This window comes from Dermacentor albipictus, unplaced genomic scaffold (genome assembly GCF_038994185.2).
Source record: "Dermacentor albipictus isolate Rhodes 1998 colony unplaced genomic scaffold, USDA_Dalb.pri_finalv2 scaffold_17, whole genome shotgun sequence".
NCBI classification, from domain to species: domain Eukaryota; kingdom Metazoa; phylum Arthropoda; class Arachnida; order Ixodida; family Ixodidae; genus Dermacentor; species Dermacentor albipictus.
Window position 1 is genome coordinate 8896367 of NW_027225571.1, and position 17797 is coordinate 8914163.

A 17797-nucleotide genomic window follows, 5' to 3' on the forward strand; every position below is an offset into this window, starting at 1 on the left:
TTGCAAAATTGCGAATTGCCGTTTGCGAATCGCAGATCACGTATGTCGCTTGGTTTGTGTGAGGGCCAGTGCTATGGCCGCTTCCTCTGCCGCTTCGGCATGGGCCGTGTTCGCGGTGACGCTCGTGAGGTGGTTGCCTCAGTGGCTAGTAACTTACGCCACGAAACTCTTCCTGTCTCGATAACGGGCTGCGTCGGTGAAGACCGCCTCCTTTTTAATGGAGTAACTTTGGTTCATGTGCTGTGCCCTGGCTTTACGTCTACCCGTGTGGTGTTGGGGGTGCATGTTTCGAGGCAATGGGGGTACATATAGTTCCTCGCCGTATGGCTCTTGGAATTTCTACTTTTATGCCGTGCTGCGTGTGGTATATGATGCCGAGCTTTTCGAGTACGTGTATGCCCGGGCGGGTCTTGGATAGGCACTCGAGTTGGTACACTTGTTGCGTCTCCACGACTTCCTTGAGCGTATTGTGTAAGCCTAGTTCTAAGAGCTTGGTGGTGCTGACTACGGGCGCAAGTCCCAACGCACATTTGTGTGCCTTGCGTATGAAGGCGTTGAGCTTGTTTCTTTCCACTACCGTCCAATTGTGAAACGCTACCGTGTACTTTATTTGAGAAATGACGAAGGCTTGTATGAGTCGTATGACGCTGCCTTTGCTTATGCCCGCGTGTTTGTTGATGATGCGTCGAATGAGTTGTATTGTGCTGGTGGTCTTTGCCGTCATCTTGCGAAGTGCTGCGCCATTGCTCATTCTGTAACTATTATTGTCCACCGGTTATGAATCCTATGCATTATATGGCCTGCCGAGCTCTATTTTTTTAGTCTTAATGTCAATTGGGATATAGGATATCCCCGTTTGCTCTTCGGAGCTACAGTAAATATGAGGTTGTGCGTGGAATCTGGAAAGGAGTAATCGCGCCAGCGCTAATGTCCTCGAAAGCTATTCTATGCTTCAAATCGCATACATTGTCGGGGTTGGTAGGTAAGCAAAGATCGGTAGGCCGGTTGACTTTGGGTAGTCCACGGTAAAACCACTAATGGTGCCGTGCAGGGCGACATGGGTTGGACCTCTTTTGAAAGAGAAGAGCAAAGCAAAATTAGGTTTGAAGAAAGACTCAGGAACATATGGATCAAAATAAATGGGCGGTTAAAGTGCACAAGCATCTGTACCTGAAAAGCATATACACAGAATCAAGGAAGAGGTCAAGAAAGTTGGCAACCATGTACAAAGTAAATTAAAACGTAAATTGACAACTATCAGTCATCAGAAAAAGAGAAACACAGAGAGAGCGAATTCGATGCAAAGAATGGAAGCAAAAGAAAGACCATGGAGAGTTACAAGAAAGGGAATAAAGAAATTATAAGGGAGAATCTGTACGATAACACAAAGGCCAGTGCCTCGCAATTAGAGGCTTGAGCTGGTGGCCTAAGGACAAAAAGATATAGAAGAAAATATTCGGAAAAGATGAGGCATGTGTATGCAGCAGCGAAAATCCGGAGACCACTCAGCGCCCGCCGCAACAGAAGTGATTTGTTGAGACGCCATATGCATCGGTGTCGTGTGCCAGACGCTCCACCGACGCGATGCCACGGCAACCGCCGCACCTTAGCTCTGATGCATGCCAGCTCCGACGCCGTGTACCTGGTAGCTTCTCTAAATCCGCCGAAGCTAGCGCGCGTTTTTTATTGGAGAGCAATGACGTCACACCACCTGTGTCCCCACCGCGCCGCTCCTTCTCCCCCGCTACGCTACACCCTCTCGCCGCATCACTATGCTGTGCTATGCTATTTTTATACTCTGCTCTCACTCTCTATGAGCTCTCTCTCCCCCAGCCCGGCGAAGAGCGTCAAGCGAAACCCAGCGACGTTCTAAGAGCTCCACTGTAATACAGGGCGAGCGATTGCGTTCAACAGTTTATTTTTGTACAGTCAACATACCAAAGTTCCTCTTTTTCATAAAGCATGCCCATCGTCCAATACTCGCACCTCGATTCACACTAACAAACACTTTCCAGGTATCGTACTTCTGAATCAAACTCACGGATGTGTCACTTGCACAAGTTCTACCTGCTTTTTTACACTCTACTGCAGGGAGTTTTACAAGTCTGTTATGCTTTAAAAACACAATACTCGTTTATTCAGTTATTTACTCACAGATCAAGAAAATCGACCCACAAGGGTACATTGTGCCATGGTTGTTAAGCAATCACAAGTCAGCCTGGCGAGTTATTGCCAAGCAAGCATTTTTACCGCAGAAATTTATGCCGTATCAATACCAATAAACTACATAAAATATCATGAAATTGCTCAATGCATTCAGTTAATGATTTTCTGAATGCACTGCAAGCAAAATGCTCTGCAGGAAACGTAATGCAGCTGAGGAAATCTTAGCTGAGTGTCCAAAGCCTAAGGAATGAAAAATTGTGCTGTATTGCATACCGAGCCATATTTGTATAAGGGGAAACATAAGAGCGAACATTGCCAATCACCAATTTCCTGTTACCCCATTAAGACACCAATTGCACGTAAAAGGTCTTATATATCCTCACCTCAACTATCTTCAACGGAGGGAATACAATCTCCACTTTATGAAGCTAGTTTTACGGGCTTGGAGAAGCTGCAGGCACAGGTATAACTTCCATGGAGGCGTCCTGTGTCGGCTTGGAACAGAACAGGCAAAAGCAACTCAGTTTTTCTATTGAATGAGCCAGTGCGTGTATTCCTAATATGCCAAGATTAATTAAAGTTGGTAGAACGATTATTCTACATACTTTCATTTCTTGCTCGCGCTATCAACTCGAAAGATGAAACCTCTTACTGCATTTTACACCCATCGGGTACCATTGGGCCTAGCACTTTCACTAGGAGACGAACTTTTAGTGCCATCAGAAAACACTTCCAAATTTCTACAAACGACAAGTTTATACAATTTGCCCCAGCTGACAAATCTTTCACCTGTGACACTTCGTTAACAACTAACCTTTGTACTCGAGGACACAATTACCATTCTTGGTTCAGTACAGTGTGAACCAGCTGCTACGCCATTGAAAGCCAGTTTTTTTAGGAACAAGTATCGATTCAAATGAAATATTTACTTTGGGCTCCAAATCAAAAGTTAAAAGATAAAGGGCTATGAGACACTCCGTAGTGAGAGGCTCAGGATAAATTTTGAACACCTGGCGTTCACTAAGGTGCGCCTAAATCTCAGAGGACAAGTCTTTTTGCATTCCTCCCTTATCGGAGTGAGGCGATTTCGGGTTCAACAGCAAAACACCATAGCCAATGGGCCACCACGACGCCAACAAACGTAGGCCGATAAGAACTGGAGCTCCCGTTGCACATGTATAGTACTGGAGCTTGCGGGAGGCGTCAAGAACGAGCCCGGTCCTCAAGAATGACTCTGCGACACGTAATAAACAACCGAGGTCTATTAGCTGTTATAATAAGACATCGCCAGCTCTGCCATCCGCGCTTTCAGAGGTTATCGCACACCTCTGAACTGCACAGCCTAGTGCTCTTCGGGTTTTTATTCAGTGCCCGGTGACGAGCGCTGGCCACAGGCTGTGAGTGCAAAGTAGTAAATTCAATTTTTGCCATAATTAGTGAATCAGCGACGCAACAGGCCCGCATCACGGGGACAGCGTGAGTGTCAGTCACGAACCTAATGGCTCGTGTACCTTTGGTAATGAGCCACTAATGAGCATGCGCACTTTACAAAACGTATAGCGCCAGAGACCGCGCAGACAGTACGCCTGTCATCTTTCTCTGCTTCCCAGATAAATGCCACGTCACACGACGAGCAAACGTACGGCGAACTGGCCGACCAGGTGGTGGCGGTCCACGCTGCCTTGGAAAGCCTAGGTGTCTGCGCCGGTGACAGACTGTGTCTCATCGTGGCCAATCGTCTAGAGCTACTGCCCATGCTTGTGGGCGCAGCTTGTGCCAACGTGGGTGTCGCCTACGAGTGCCCGGGATATGCAGTTGGTATGACTCACACTCCGATTAGCAGTTGACAAAAGCAGGAAAGAGACCACTAGTCAGTACCTCGTATGTCGTTAATCATCTGAAGCTTACAGCAACAAAACGGCCAAGTCAATCATTATGCTGCGGATAGCCGGGATCTTTCCCTGGATGAAAAGTAAACTGAAGCTAAAGAAAGAAAAAAAGACATGGACAAATAAACGCAAAACAGCAGGATAACCATTCCGCAGGATAACCGCAGTATTACCCCAGGATAATTCGGCAGGATAATCGTTCTATCTAAAGACTGGGTTCGGACGCGGAATAGAGTTGAGGGGTTCAACGTGTACTTTTGTGCAACGACGTATGACAAGGCATAACGGAGTGACTTGCACGCCAGCATTGGCCGCGTGTCTTTTTTTCACTCTTGCAAGCTTTCTGCAGGTGCATAAAAACGATACTTCGGGATGAGAAATGCGACACAATTTGAAATTTGGAAAATATATGCAGAAACACGGGTGAAGATTGCGTTAACATAGAGAGCATGCAAGTTCATCAAGTGACGATTCCAATGCGCAAACCTCTTGTTTGCAGATGTTCTCACAGAAAAGATGAAAGACATTCAGTTCACTGCCATCTGCTGCGAGCCAAGCGATATTGACTCGGCGCTCGAACTGAAGGCAAGGCTACCGACCATCAAAGTGAGATCCCTATTCGCAGGGCTTCAAATGTCGCTCTTATAAACGCGCCATTTTGCTAAACCTGAGTCCGATGGAAATATTTGCTGTTGACGCGACAAAGCGATAGGGCTGCGGTACGCTGCAGTGATTTCCTAAAAAAAAATTATGTCCACGTTTCAGCACATCATCTCTTTGGGCGAAACTACGACTATACCACCCGACGGGGAGGGCGCCGTGGTCACGTGGAGCGAGTTAATCAGGATGGGCACCGACGCATGTCGTTTAGCAGCTCCCTCCGTCGAGTACCAAGTGAACCGTATCTGCTACATGAACTCGACAAGTGGCACCACTGGAAAGCCCAAGATGGTTGTGCACTGCCACGATTCGCTTGTTGCCAGTCTGCAGGCAAACAGGTAAAAATATACAATCATTTGGTGCGCATTTCGCATTTCGTTTTTTCGCTGCGATAAGCTCACTTGTAGAAATTATCCTCGCTTTCTTTTGCGTTAGCACTATGACGGGCCGCGTAAATCGATTACCTATGTACCTTTAAGAGCGTAGTTACGTAAATGGTAAATTGATTACGGGCAAATTGTGAATTTATTTGTGAATTATAAATTAACTGCGAGCTTGCGTAAATTGATTAAGCAGTGTGCAAGTTTTGTTAATTTCTGCACGCCGACAACATTACTTGCACATTCGTACAAGGGCCGTACATGTAGCAAAGGTTCAGCATTTTTACCTTTAGTGGGCCGTACGAAGGACGAAAGCAAACATAAAAGAGAAAGCCGACGCGCCCGACGTTATTTTTTCTGCTAAACTTTCACATCTTATGCGAGTCTTCAACGTTTAACTATACAGTAATTTTAATAAATACGCTATGCTAGCTACATAAAGCCTGCGCTTGCACAGGCGGTTTATGCGCTTTGGCGGGAGAGCACACACACACACACCCATATATATATATATATATATATATATATATATATATATATATATATATATATATATATATATATAATCGTGTGCGGGGGGTGTTCCCGTTAAAATTGCCTGAACTGCCCTTTAATTGCACTTACGAGACAGGAAATTCCTTTGACTTACCAATTGTTTATGTTTTCGAAGGTTGTTCACCAACTCGAACAGCTCAGATAAAAGGGCACCGCAACCAACAAAAACTAAGGCTGACTTTGTGCTCTGTGAGTGCGTGTGAACGATTTTGAAATACCAAAGCAGTCTAGAACAGGCACACAAGACTCATAGAGACGCCAAAGCTTTGAAACGTTCGTGTGCGTCTTCTCTCTGCACCTTCGTTTTATGTTTACGTTTAAGCCAGTCATTATGCATTTATATTGGTGGCTGCATGCGCTCATTGAAAGCCGTTAACTGAGACTGGCGCTGATTTTCCGCTTCTCGAACGAAGGTAAGATGCACCAAATCTCCGTGGTTATTCCTGCAGCCACCGGCAGCACATGGGTCTGACGGTGGAAGACGTCCTCCTGTGCACCGGCACGCTTGGTCACGTGTACGCCTTGTTCGATTGCGCATGCAAAGCCATCGTCCAGGGAGCTACGTGCGCCTTCCTCGAGAAGGCAAGCGCCGATGAACTTTTAGAAGCGCTCCAACGGTTCAAGGTGAGCACGCATTCATGTTGCAAACACTACAAGTAGCCCCCTTGGTCGAATGTAGCTCACTTCTGTGCTCAAATTAACTTACGCTGGGAGAAACACAGACGTTTGTTCTGCCGTTATTGCGGTTTGTAGTATTTCCGTGTTCTTGTTAGACGATGACAGAAAGCTGCCGGTTTGTGTTGCTGGGCTTGTCGAGTTGTTTTGCGTAGGAAATCTGGCGTTCCGGCATCCCTTAAGCTCTCCGTGAACATCCATTGCAGACACGTACGTGATGCAAACAGTGATGTAATAAGCCGTGCACTCAGTATGTTGGCTAAGTGAGTTGGCGCAGTACTGCGAAGGGATAGCAACCAGTAGGGAAAGTTCAAGAAAAATTACTGCAAGTAAATAGTCTTACAGTCCGCACGCACTCCAACCGATCAAAATACATACGAAACCGACTGCTAGGAGCAGTAAATCTAACGAAAAAAAAATGTCGCAAGCCGAGCCGTCGTAAGATAGTCGTACGCAAATGCACATTTTATTCGTCACTACTTCACTTTACAAATTGTGGTATTATCGGGCTTTACAATGTGACCAACGAAACTCGTAATTATAATTCTTATAAACAGGTATCCGCGCTAAGCACGGTGCCCTATCTTGCCCGCTGCCTTCTGGACCATCCGCAACGCAGTCACTATGATCTCAGCCGCTTGCAGTACGTAGCAACGGGAAGTAACTATATCAGCGAACACGACGCAAAGAGACTTTTCCACGAGCTACACCTCAAGAGTTACATCCAGAGTGAGTTTCACGTATGTCTTTAAGCGGTGTCAAACCATCACTCTGCGATGTTTTCCACGCCACTAACATTGGTGTGGGCTACTGAGGACTTCCTTTCAATTGCAGCTATAAGTCGTTTTATTTCATAATAATTATTGTTTATTTATTTATTTATTTATTTATTTATTTATTTATTTATTTATTTATTTATTTATTGATTGATTGATTGATTGATTGATTGATTGATTGATTGATTGATTGGCTGCTCAGGGATGGATACAGACTAACTGCATTTCCTTGAAGTGCGCTCGAACCGTTTGCTTAGACGCATTACTGTTTTCTTACTATTTTCGTTGCCTTTACGCATTCCTTAACGTGAAAGCATAGACAAGTGAACGACATAAGATCTGGCCGGGTGCATGTGCACCAGCAAAAAGAAAATTCTGGTTGCAATAATCGCTTGAGTAGTTTACGCCAGTCGATTATCGATGCTCTAGAGCTGAAGATAACATATCATTAAACGGAGATTTTATAAAAGTGTTTTGAGCACCGAAGCTACTGTTGCTGCTTAGTAAGTGTTCGCAAATATCTCAATGGTATTCTTCAGTGTACGGGCAAACCGAGATCGTGTTCGTAGCCGGAGGCCTCCACGATTCACCTCCCAGGTTCGCATCAATCGGGCGTCTAGGAATGGGCCTTGAAGCCATGGTAAGTAAATTGCATGTCCGGTAATCGGAGCCCACCTTGACACCCTTCCATTCATTCCCAAGAACTGTTCGAAAGATCGGCAGCCGGCCGATGCTTACTGTGAATAAGATGACAAGCGCTTTAGCAGCACCTCCTCGAGACCTGAGCTATCCACAGACAATACAGCTTCTAATTTCAAATGATATTTCTATGTCTAGCCACGGCGAAATTTGTCCGTCACGTAAGACAACGAATGGCTGATACCCCCGTAAGCAAGCCAAAAATGCAATGGCTATTACAGCCTAAGGCTTAGGCTATAAGCGCACAGCAAAGTGAACCCAACAGTGCATAAATTCATTGAAATCACCCATACAACACACAGAACAGCATACGTTTTAACAAAGAACAAGCTCAAAACAAGCATCCGAGCAATCAATAAAGCATTGCATAATCCTCTCACCAAATGTAGTGGTGGTTTTGCGAAAGCTTCGCTAAATTAACGTTAATTCACCTTAATTAACACCAGATGACGTGGATTCGAATTCAACAAAGGTCGAGGGTTTTAGTGCCTTAATAAATTATATTGTCACGTGGTAGTGACGGTGACGAAAGAAGCAGCACGGTGGAATACAAAACTAGCTTTTATTGAGCGAACCTGTGCCCACAAAACAGGCTACACTTATAGCACAACGAAAGCGGCGAACACGCTCGGCGATCGTCGAAAATCTGATCAGCGGGTCAAGCGCGTCGGCTTTTATAGATCAGTCGTCGAATGTTCCAGATTAACTGATGGGACCCGCGTGTCTTCCACAAAGTTCTACACCATTCGTGTCACGCGATGAAATCTGATAACACAAGGTTCGGCGACAACAGACACGCGGATAGAAGCGTCGATAACTTTCCAGAAACGTCGGATACATGCAGGCGCGTCCCTCGCTCTGCGTTTACAGTTGTTAAGCGGCGAAACATGGTTGCCCGATAAAGATAAGCACACGTGTCAATATCCGAATTAACGGTGACTAGTTAAGGTAACCTTAATTAACACTAATGGTCGTGGGGTCAAGTGTTGTAATTAACTCTATCTTAATTAAACCTGCTTATCATGTTCGCTATTGAACATGATAAGCGAACGACCGATGAGGATTGATAAGGGTTTATACTGGTCGGATCAAGTTCCATAACGTTGATGAGCACACCCGGCTGCTTGGAGATGAACAAGTGGCACAGTGCTCACGCATACTCAGACATCTGCCAGAGAAGTTTCTGTGTGATTTTTTTTCTTTTTGTGCGCGACAAAGCATTGACGCTTTAGAAAACTTATATTTCTCACCTGCCACTGGCTTTTGAAGTCTAGTCCAAGTGAGCCTAAACATTAGTACCCTAAATTTTTGCACCGAGGTACTGAACGCATGTTACCAAATTTTGGAATGTTGTGTGAGTGCGACCACAAACATGTCACTGCGTACCGATCCTTCTTATAATCGTCACGCTCAACGCTGCAGGTTATCGACACCGAAACGAGGAAGCCACTCGGTCCAATGCAGCATGGTGAGCTCGTAGTTCGAGGCCCCGGTCTTATGCGAGGGTACTGGGGAAGGCTGGATAAGACATACACCGACGCTGAAGGCTGGTACGGCACAGGTAATGTATAACGTCTTGGAATATAGCATGATGCCCACTACAAGTGCACACCAAAAACTCCCACCTGAACCCCGTCCTTCAGACACCCGCTCGATCCTTTTAGCTGAAACACAGGTGCCTCAATGCCTTTATGTGTCCCCTTCCCTTCCCCGTAATCCTTTCCAAGTGGAGAAAGTATCTCTTCGGAGAATATGGGCAGGGGCGGCCTTTACACGTGCCGTAACGTAGGCCTGGGGCCCAACACCTTAAGATCCAATGAACTGTCCGGAGTGCGGGATTCCGTCTTCTACAACGGACATTTACCACCTGTTGTGGCTCTGTCCGGAAACAAGGGATACTCTAGGGAATATACTAAGAGCTCCAAAGATACGAACTGATCAGGCAGACAGCTATAGGCATAGGCTAATGGAGCAAATCCTCTGAGCCACTGTTGCATTTCTGCATGAGCAGTGCCTGCACGCTTTCACGTAAATAAATATGCATACCTCAGGGAGAGCGTCACAAAAAATATAAAATAAAAAAATTATCCGACGATTACGATACTCCCTAATGCGAAATCTATACGTGTTTTCCTTTCGCGACATATTGGATGGCGTGGACAATCTGTCCCATCAGGCACATTCCAACCGGAGCGAAGTGTGGCTCGACTGCTTCGCTATAGGGGGATCGTGAGAGGCTACGCATGGGTGACGCGTGGGCGTGATTCATAGCAGCCGCCGCAGGCAGAACTCCGCTCATGCAGTGCTTTGTTACCTTCCGCGGTTGCTTAGCGGCTATGGTGTGGCGCTGCTGACCACGAGCTCGCGGGATGGAATCATGCCCGCGGTAGCCGCATTTCGTTGCGGGTGAAGTGGAAGAACGCCCGTGTCCTGTGCAATGGGAGCACGTTTAAGATTCCTTGGTGGTAAGCTAAGCATATGCCCTGGTAGTCATATGCTTATTTTGTTCATAATTATTTCGGAATCCCCTACTATGGCGTGACTCGTAATCAAATCGTGGTTTTGGTACGTAAAACCCCAGGACTCAACTCAGTGCTTTGATTCCATATATGACATCGTTCGACGCGCTCGCCACGTGTCATCGGTGAACAGACGATGTCGCTCTACTCTGGCGCCATCTCGTAGCGGTCGTCGCCACAGCGACCGTCTTGCGCGGCACTACTCTTTTCTTCTCACGGTTTCGTCATACCCTCCTCCTCCGCTCTCCTCCTAGCGCTCCTGCAACGAGCTACCAAGAAAGCAACAATGTGCGCAACCAAGAGCGACGCTGTGCGCATGCGCGGCTGTAAATGCGTTCCCTTGTTTTCACTAAAGCATTCTTCTTGTAGCCAACATCGCGCGACACAGCTCTAGGTTCCGTGCCGTAAGCCTGATTGCTTGAAATGCCTCGCTGACTATCAAACAAAATTTCTCACCTTGCCGTAGTTCAATACTGCTGTGGTGCCGTGTCCAAGTGCAGAAGGAACGCAAGAATACGCGGGAAGCCCAGCAAACATGGCTAAATCCAAAAAGAAGAAAAACAGGTAGACGGGTTGCCGAACAAACCAACACGCTCACATGCGCTGCAGACCACGCTAGCTTCGGTGGCGTGTGTCTCACGCAAGACGCATGTATCTGGCGCGTCATTGGCCTGTCGCGGTAACGCTAGAAAAGTAAGTCGCAAAGTATAACTTAATTTATGCGTAGATATTTTAGTTTTCCCAGCAGAGAATAAAAAAAAAGAAAACAATGTCTGTTAACTTTATTTCACATCCTTTTTTTTTCTATGCTCGCGGCAGCAAATGGTCAACATTAAAACTAGCGTGACGTATTTCCTGCTGCCAGTTTTCGCCGAGTGTCCCCTCTTGTTGAAATTCTTTTTCTATCTCCTAACTTTGAATGCATTTTTGGACAAACGGAAATCAGCTTCTTGAGTGATAAGATTAGTTCCACAAGTAATGAGCGCAATCCTGACCTGATAAAAAAATATTAGCGCCCTTCCACTTTGTGAAGAAGGATGACCAGCGAAGCTGTGTATGTGGGGCCCTTAATGGCGAACTGCACCTCCGCCGCGGTTCGGCCCGGTAATGCACTATATTCGGAATCAGCCCACGTATGGGGAGTCCTTAAAGCCTGTTTCGCCTTCGCCGTGCCTCGGCCCAATTTTGCACTATATTCGATATCGGCCCACATATGGGCAGCGCTTAAAATCTGCTCCACCTCTGCGGCGGGTCGGCCCGGTAATGCACAATATTAGGGATCGGCCCACTTATGGTGAGTGCTTAAAGCCTGCTTCACCTCCACCGCGGGTCCACCCGGTGATGCACTATATTCGGGTTCCGCCCACGTATGGGGAATGCTTAAAGACTGCTTAACCTCCGCCGCGGCTCGGCCCCAAATATATCAACCCACGTGTGGACTGATTCACCTCCACCGCTGGTCGGCCCAGTAGGGCACTATCACGTGGTGCGTTGGTGTCACTTGGTCAAGAAAATGGTAGAGATAGTCAATGAGCCTTGGTGTACGCAGCTACTCGGACAGTCCTGAGCCAGCCCGGGACACGACTATACAATTGCTCTTAAGTACAGCGGGGCGTGGCACTTGCGGAGGCGCCGGACGTTTGCGCGCATGCGCCAGTAAGAGTGGGTGCGAGAGAGAAAATGTGTTGGGGGGAGGCTTTTACTCCTTATTCCTTAGCGCGTGTTGTATGCGTTTGTCCCTTGGTGTGCCGGCATTGCGGAATGGGGTCCAGTTTGTTTACGTTTGGACCCTGGCTGCCGACGCGGTAAAACAGGTGATAACATCTCAGATGTTTCCTTGGGAGCAGTAGGGACCGTGGAAGAGGCCGGTCCGCATATATTGAAAATCTAGTAGGAATGCCTTAGCAACCGCGGTTGAACGCGAGCGGCTGAAAGGGTGCCGGTGACGATCGACGCCCCTGCGACTGCTATGAGAATAGGCTGCGAACCCCCTAACTGGTTTTACGCTAACCTAACCTAGCGAGGTAGAAAGACAATAATGCTCACGATGTAACCGTTATGAGAATGCCTCGCGCCACCCTAATGGCTTTTACGCTGTCCTAGCCTACCCTGACGTTAACCTAACCTAACCCAACCTAAGCTGACGTTAACTTAACCTAACTTAACGTGGCCGAGACGCAAAGACAATAATCAGCACGGCGTAACCGCTGTGAGAATACGCCACGCCACTCTAACGCCTTTTACGCTAAGCTAACGTAGCGTAACCTAACCTAACCTAAACCTAAGCTGATCTAACCTAACGTTGATGAAACGCAAAGCCAATAATCTTCACGGGGTGACATCAAGCAATCGCGTTCAAGCGTGGTTGCTAAGGTGCTGTTCGTTTATTTCACTTAAAGGGGACCACTAAAAATGCTCCTGAAAAATCCAGAAGTAGGCCCAGACTCTACTACGGCCCCTATCGCTACCCCGGGAAAATCAGTGATGTGCTTTTTTTTAGAGTTAGAGTGCCGTAAGGCACGACAATATTATGATCCGGCATGACTGACTCAGCACCAGCGCTCCGCACGCGCCAGAAAGTCTGTCCGCAGCACCTTCACACACAGCGATCATCAATGGGACGCCAGTTCCCGTTTCTTCACCTATTTCACCGCGCCCGCAGCCAGCCACCCCACTCCGCAACGCCCGCACGGCTAGGGACAAACGCTTGCAACACGCGCAAAGAAAGTTCTTTACCGTTGTGCCTAGGCAGAGTCAGATATCCAAGGAGCAAAGGCCCCCAGATTTCCTCTCTCGCACGCGGTATTACTCACGCCTGCACAAAAACGTGGAGCTCCTCGAGAAACGCCATGCCCCGCTGTACTTGCTAGCAGTTGTAAAAGTGCGTCCGGGACGGCAAATCGAAGGGCACCCACTGCGAACTACATTTGGAGGAAATACGGGGTGACGGACGTGAACATTTAAGGTGGTGGCACCGCTAGGTTGCGAAGTCTGCAAGTAACGGTGTCGCTGTGTCGCTGAGGCAGCAGCAGCCGCCGCCATGTTACGTAAGTAGCAGCGGCGGTGGAGGAGGCCGTCGGCGCCACCGCCGATTCCTTGACCGCATTATTAGCCGCGTTTACATGGATTCGGTAGAAGCGTATCGTATTATCTTGCCGTATCGCATTCCACTGGTGCACCTCCGTTTACATGTATGCGCATCTCACTGGCTGGCAAGCTAGCGCCATCTGGTGTCACATTTCAAAATGAGCCTCCTACTTCCGGTAAACATGCTTCCGCTGCCATACGCCCGCGCCGCTGGTTGGTTGGCCGGTTGTAATCCCGCAGCGAATGCTTTCCCATAATTCCTGATGCGATACGCTTCCGTTTACATGCGCCGCTGAAATGCGCATTCTCCGTCTCAAACTACCCTTGTTTGGCGTATTGGATGCGATACGCCTTCCTAGCGAATTACCTCGTTTACATGAGATGCGATACGCTTGAAAGTTGATACGATACGCTTCTGTCGTATTCATGTAAACGCCGCTATTGTGCAAGCACCCGCTGGCGTTCAGGCGGAGCGGATTCCATCCTTTGAAGCGGTGCGCCACACAGAAACATCTCCCCATCGCCTCGCCTCCTCGCGCCCTGCGTGGCCTCTTATTGGTCGCCTCCTCCTCCTCCTTCGCCGTTGCTTCTCGTCTTCTTTGGGAGAGAGCACCTTCTTGGGTCTGCCCATCTTATTGGTGGATCAGACACTGATCCCGCCGGCGCACGCCGCGTCTCTCAACTAGGAGTACACGTGCAGGTCAGAGCATAGGTCATCGCTAGGCGCAGCCATTCCCCCACTGCGCGCCTACTCAGCGAACACCTGTGCCACGCGCGCTCCTAGCTGTTGCCTCTATGTCTCGCCTATCGCCCAGCCATTCCTCCTCTCCACATCCCTTTCCATAGTTGTGCCTAGTTTCGAGCGGTCGCCGGACATGGCTAGAGCGCAAGCTTAAACAGCTCCGCTGTTAAAAGTGCCTTTTAAACCACCCTCCGCCAACTACCAAGACGTCCAACGCTTGCTTGGCACCATGAACTGTTTCGGGAACTACTGGCCGCTGTTGTCAGCCCACACTTCGACCTTGCGCAGCCTTATTAGAAACGACACAGTTTTCGAGTGAGCGCATGTTCACGAGCATGAGCGGGAGCAGCTCAAAAGGATGCTGACAGAAGAACCAGTCCTAGCTGTCTTTGATACCGAGCTTCGTCAGCATTTGCACTAGGAGCAGCGCTTTCCCAACAACATGGACGAGATTGGGGCCCAGTAGGCTAAACGTCGCGAGCACTGACAGAAACCCAACGAGGGCACGCCCAAACTCATGAAGAGGCCCTGGGCATAACGTTCGGCTGTGAAAGGTTTAATGGATATTTCATTGGAAGACATCGTTATCGAAGCTCACCACGACCCATTATTGGCGATTTCAACAGAATCAAAAGCTGACATGCCACCGCGACTGCACGCCTATTTCTTCGACTGCTTAAATGCGAGTTCAACTTCCAATATGTTTCAGGCAACAAACTGGTTGCTGCTGACACCTTGCCAAGGATCCCATCACAGGAACAATTAGAAAAAGGCACAATGGGCGTTGAAGTTCATGCCGTGGGCGCCCTGACTGCCATTATTGGACCAGCCACCCTATCCCGTCTGCAGGCAGCAACGGTCCGTGATGCAACGGCGCAAGACGTCATCTCCAGCCTGCAGTCTTCAACACCTGTAGAAAGTGCGCTTAAGTCCTTCGCACCTGAGCTCTCTGTAGTCAATGGAGTACTTCTCAGGGGAACCAAAATAGTCATACCTGCAAGCATGCAAACAGAGATGACGCGATGGGAATACCAAGGACATCTCGGCTTAGGAAAATGCAAATCGAAGGCCCAATAAGTAGATGCATTGGCCAGGAATGTCAGTAGATATGGCCCATTTCATCGACAGGTGTGATGTCTGCAAGATGTTTCCTTATCGACAGCCTGACGGAGCCGCTGTTCTTGCGAACTGTGCCAGACTTTCCGCTACCCAGAATTGACACAGGTCTTTTTCAACACGCCGAAAATCAGTTTTTGGTTGTCTATGACACCTACTCTAATTTTCCAGAAGTCGAGCACTTCAAGGAGACCTCTTCAACCATTGTCATTCATAACCTACGGCAGATATTTGCAAGGCATAGATCACCACTAGACGTTTGCAGTCACGGCGGCCTGCAGTTTGAGTCAAAAGAGTTTAAAGATTTTACGACTCGTAATGACATTGTGCATACAACCTCAAGTCCCCGTTTTCCCAGGTCCAATGGAATCACTGAGAAAGGCGTACAAGTGGTCAAGCGGCTTCTGGGCAAAACGGAGATCAAAAGAGATGACTTTTATTTGAATCTTCTCAACTACAGGGTGTGTCCTCTCGAGGATGGCCGGTCGGCAGTAGAACTGCTAATGGGACGAATTCTCATGATGCTGCTTGTAAATATTTCAGCGTTGCCCTCAGGCCCCGTCCAAAAACATGTTCCAGCAAGGACCACAGAAAGATCAGTACCTCCACTACAGAAGGGAGACGCCGTCCGCATCCTCGGTAATGCTAGGTGGGAAACCAAGTCGCAAATGCAAGATCTCGTGGCGCCAAGATCGTACACGGTTCTGGCAGAGGATGGCTAGGTTTTTCGTCGAAATAGACAGCACCTGCGCAAAATACCAGAAGCGTTCTGTCGCAGTCACCAGGCGGGCGACTGCGACGACGCCCCGATTCATCTCCGAGCGCAGTCTTACAGCAGCGGCTAGAACCTCCACAGGTCGCACAGGACCGATCGCTAGCCGGCACATCAGCCCCGCCAAACATTCCAGATTCAGGGTGGCGATCCACCAGACCCCGAAGACCACGAGATTAACTGGTCTACACGCACGGATTCCACAGGACTGAAACAGCCTAGGAGCGCCGACTGCTACACCCATCGATGTTTTCTGTGTTCAGTGTTTTCAGTCTTCAAAGAAATGAGGATGCGACGGGCTACCAAGAGAGGAACACTGTGCGCAACCAAGAGTGACGTTGTGCGCAAGTGCGGCTATAGATACGTTCCTTTGTTTTCAATGAAGCATTCTTCTTGCGGCCACCATCGTGTGCAGTACACGCGATACAGCTCCCTTCGCTACCACCGTCTTTCATCCTCCGCTGCGCTCCGCGTTCGCTCTTTCATCCTTCGCTATGCTTGTTCGCTTGGTTACGCCGAGGGAGGACGCTGAGGGACGACGCCGACACGAAACGCAGGAACGAGCGCCCAAGATATGTGCTCTAAAAAATTCCGCCCCCATTCCAGCATTCCGCTCTCATTCCCTATTCCAGCCCGTGAAAGTGGATGTACAGCGGAGCTTTTGCCGACGTTAGAACACTATAAAAGCACCGCCAGCACAAGCGACGTACTTCACGCGTGCATGCACGTGTGCGAAAGTGCAGCATACATCCTCATTTTTCTGAGCCCTCCACCAATCGCAAGTGCCTTATTGAAGTAAGTGAATGTCTAAAAGTAAATTGCTTCAGAAAAATGCACAAAGTACGACTTCCGCACAACCTTCAAGCATGATAGCATCGGATTGTACTTCCTATATACTTGAAAACAAAGTTCTGTTACGTGGAAACTCAAACACAAACTACTTTTCAGCTGTTTGAGTCTGTTTTTTGGTGAGTACAGGCCGAAAAATCGCGCCCAAGTAGAGGCTAACAGTCTCGCTGTAAAAAAAATGGACTCTACCCCACGCAGTGAAGGTGGTTGGCCGGCGAAGCTGTGGTATCACCTGATCCGATAAACCAATGTGACGTAGCCTTGAGCTGGTTCCTGCCGACCGTGAGCACGACGCTCTTGTGCATATTGACGTTGCTATTCTTGCGCTCGCTGATCATGTTCATGCTGATCTTCGGGAGTGCTAAATATGCCTGGCCTATGCGTCGTCGATTCGCAACAACTGCAGCTTATGCAACCATAATCTCTACCGGAAAATGCTTGCGGCGAACGCTATACGCGAAGTCGACCTTTCTGGTTCTTTTTTCATTTCCCCCGCATGGACACCGCCGCCGCTGCCGCGGATGGACGGATACCTATATATATATATATATATATATATATATATATATATATATATATATATATATATATATATATATATATATATATATATATGCATATATATATATATATATATATATATATATTTATTTATTTATTTATTTATATGCCACCAGTGTCAGCAGACTCTGACGAATCCTGGGGTCCACGTACCGAAAAGCTCCTTTTGTTAGGGAAGCTCTTCTTGCTGCCGAGAGAGACCATGAAGACCTGGCAAATCAACCAACAATACGCTGGGTGCCAAACGTGGCCCGCCCTGCTGTCGTCACCAATTCTCCGAACCAGGCGCATGGTGGATTAACGCTGCCGTAGTCCGCAGTTCTCTGAAGGAAGTTCATGGTTGGTTAGCGC

General features: G+C 48.1%; 1 protein-coding gene across 1 annotated transcript in view; it reads left to right on the forward strand.

The window, feature by feature from the left end:
• The window catches only part of LOC139052058 (uncharacterized), a 34176-nt gene that overhangs the window by 2892 nt on the left and 13487 nt on the right, over nucleotides 1–17797 (forward strand). The window contains exons 2-8 of the mRNA XM_070529126.1: nucleotides 3777–3984; nucleotides 4555–4661; nucleotides 4821–5053; nucleotides 6100–6274; nucleotides 6883–7054; nucleotides 7641–7741; nucleotides 9223–9361. Coding sequence (XP_070385227.1) covers nucleotides 3777–3984; nucleotides 4555–4661; nucleotides 4821–5053; nucleotides 6100–6274; nucleotides 6883–7054; nucleotides 7641–7741; nucleotides 9223–9361 — 1135 coding nt within the window. The remainder of the gene's footprint in view (nucleotides 1–3776; nucleotides 3985–4554; nucleotides 4662–4820; nucleotides 5054–6099; nucleotides 6275–6882; nucleotides 7055–7640; nucleotides 7742–9222; nucleotides 9362–17797) is intronic.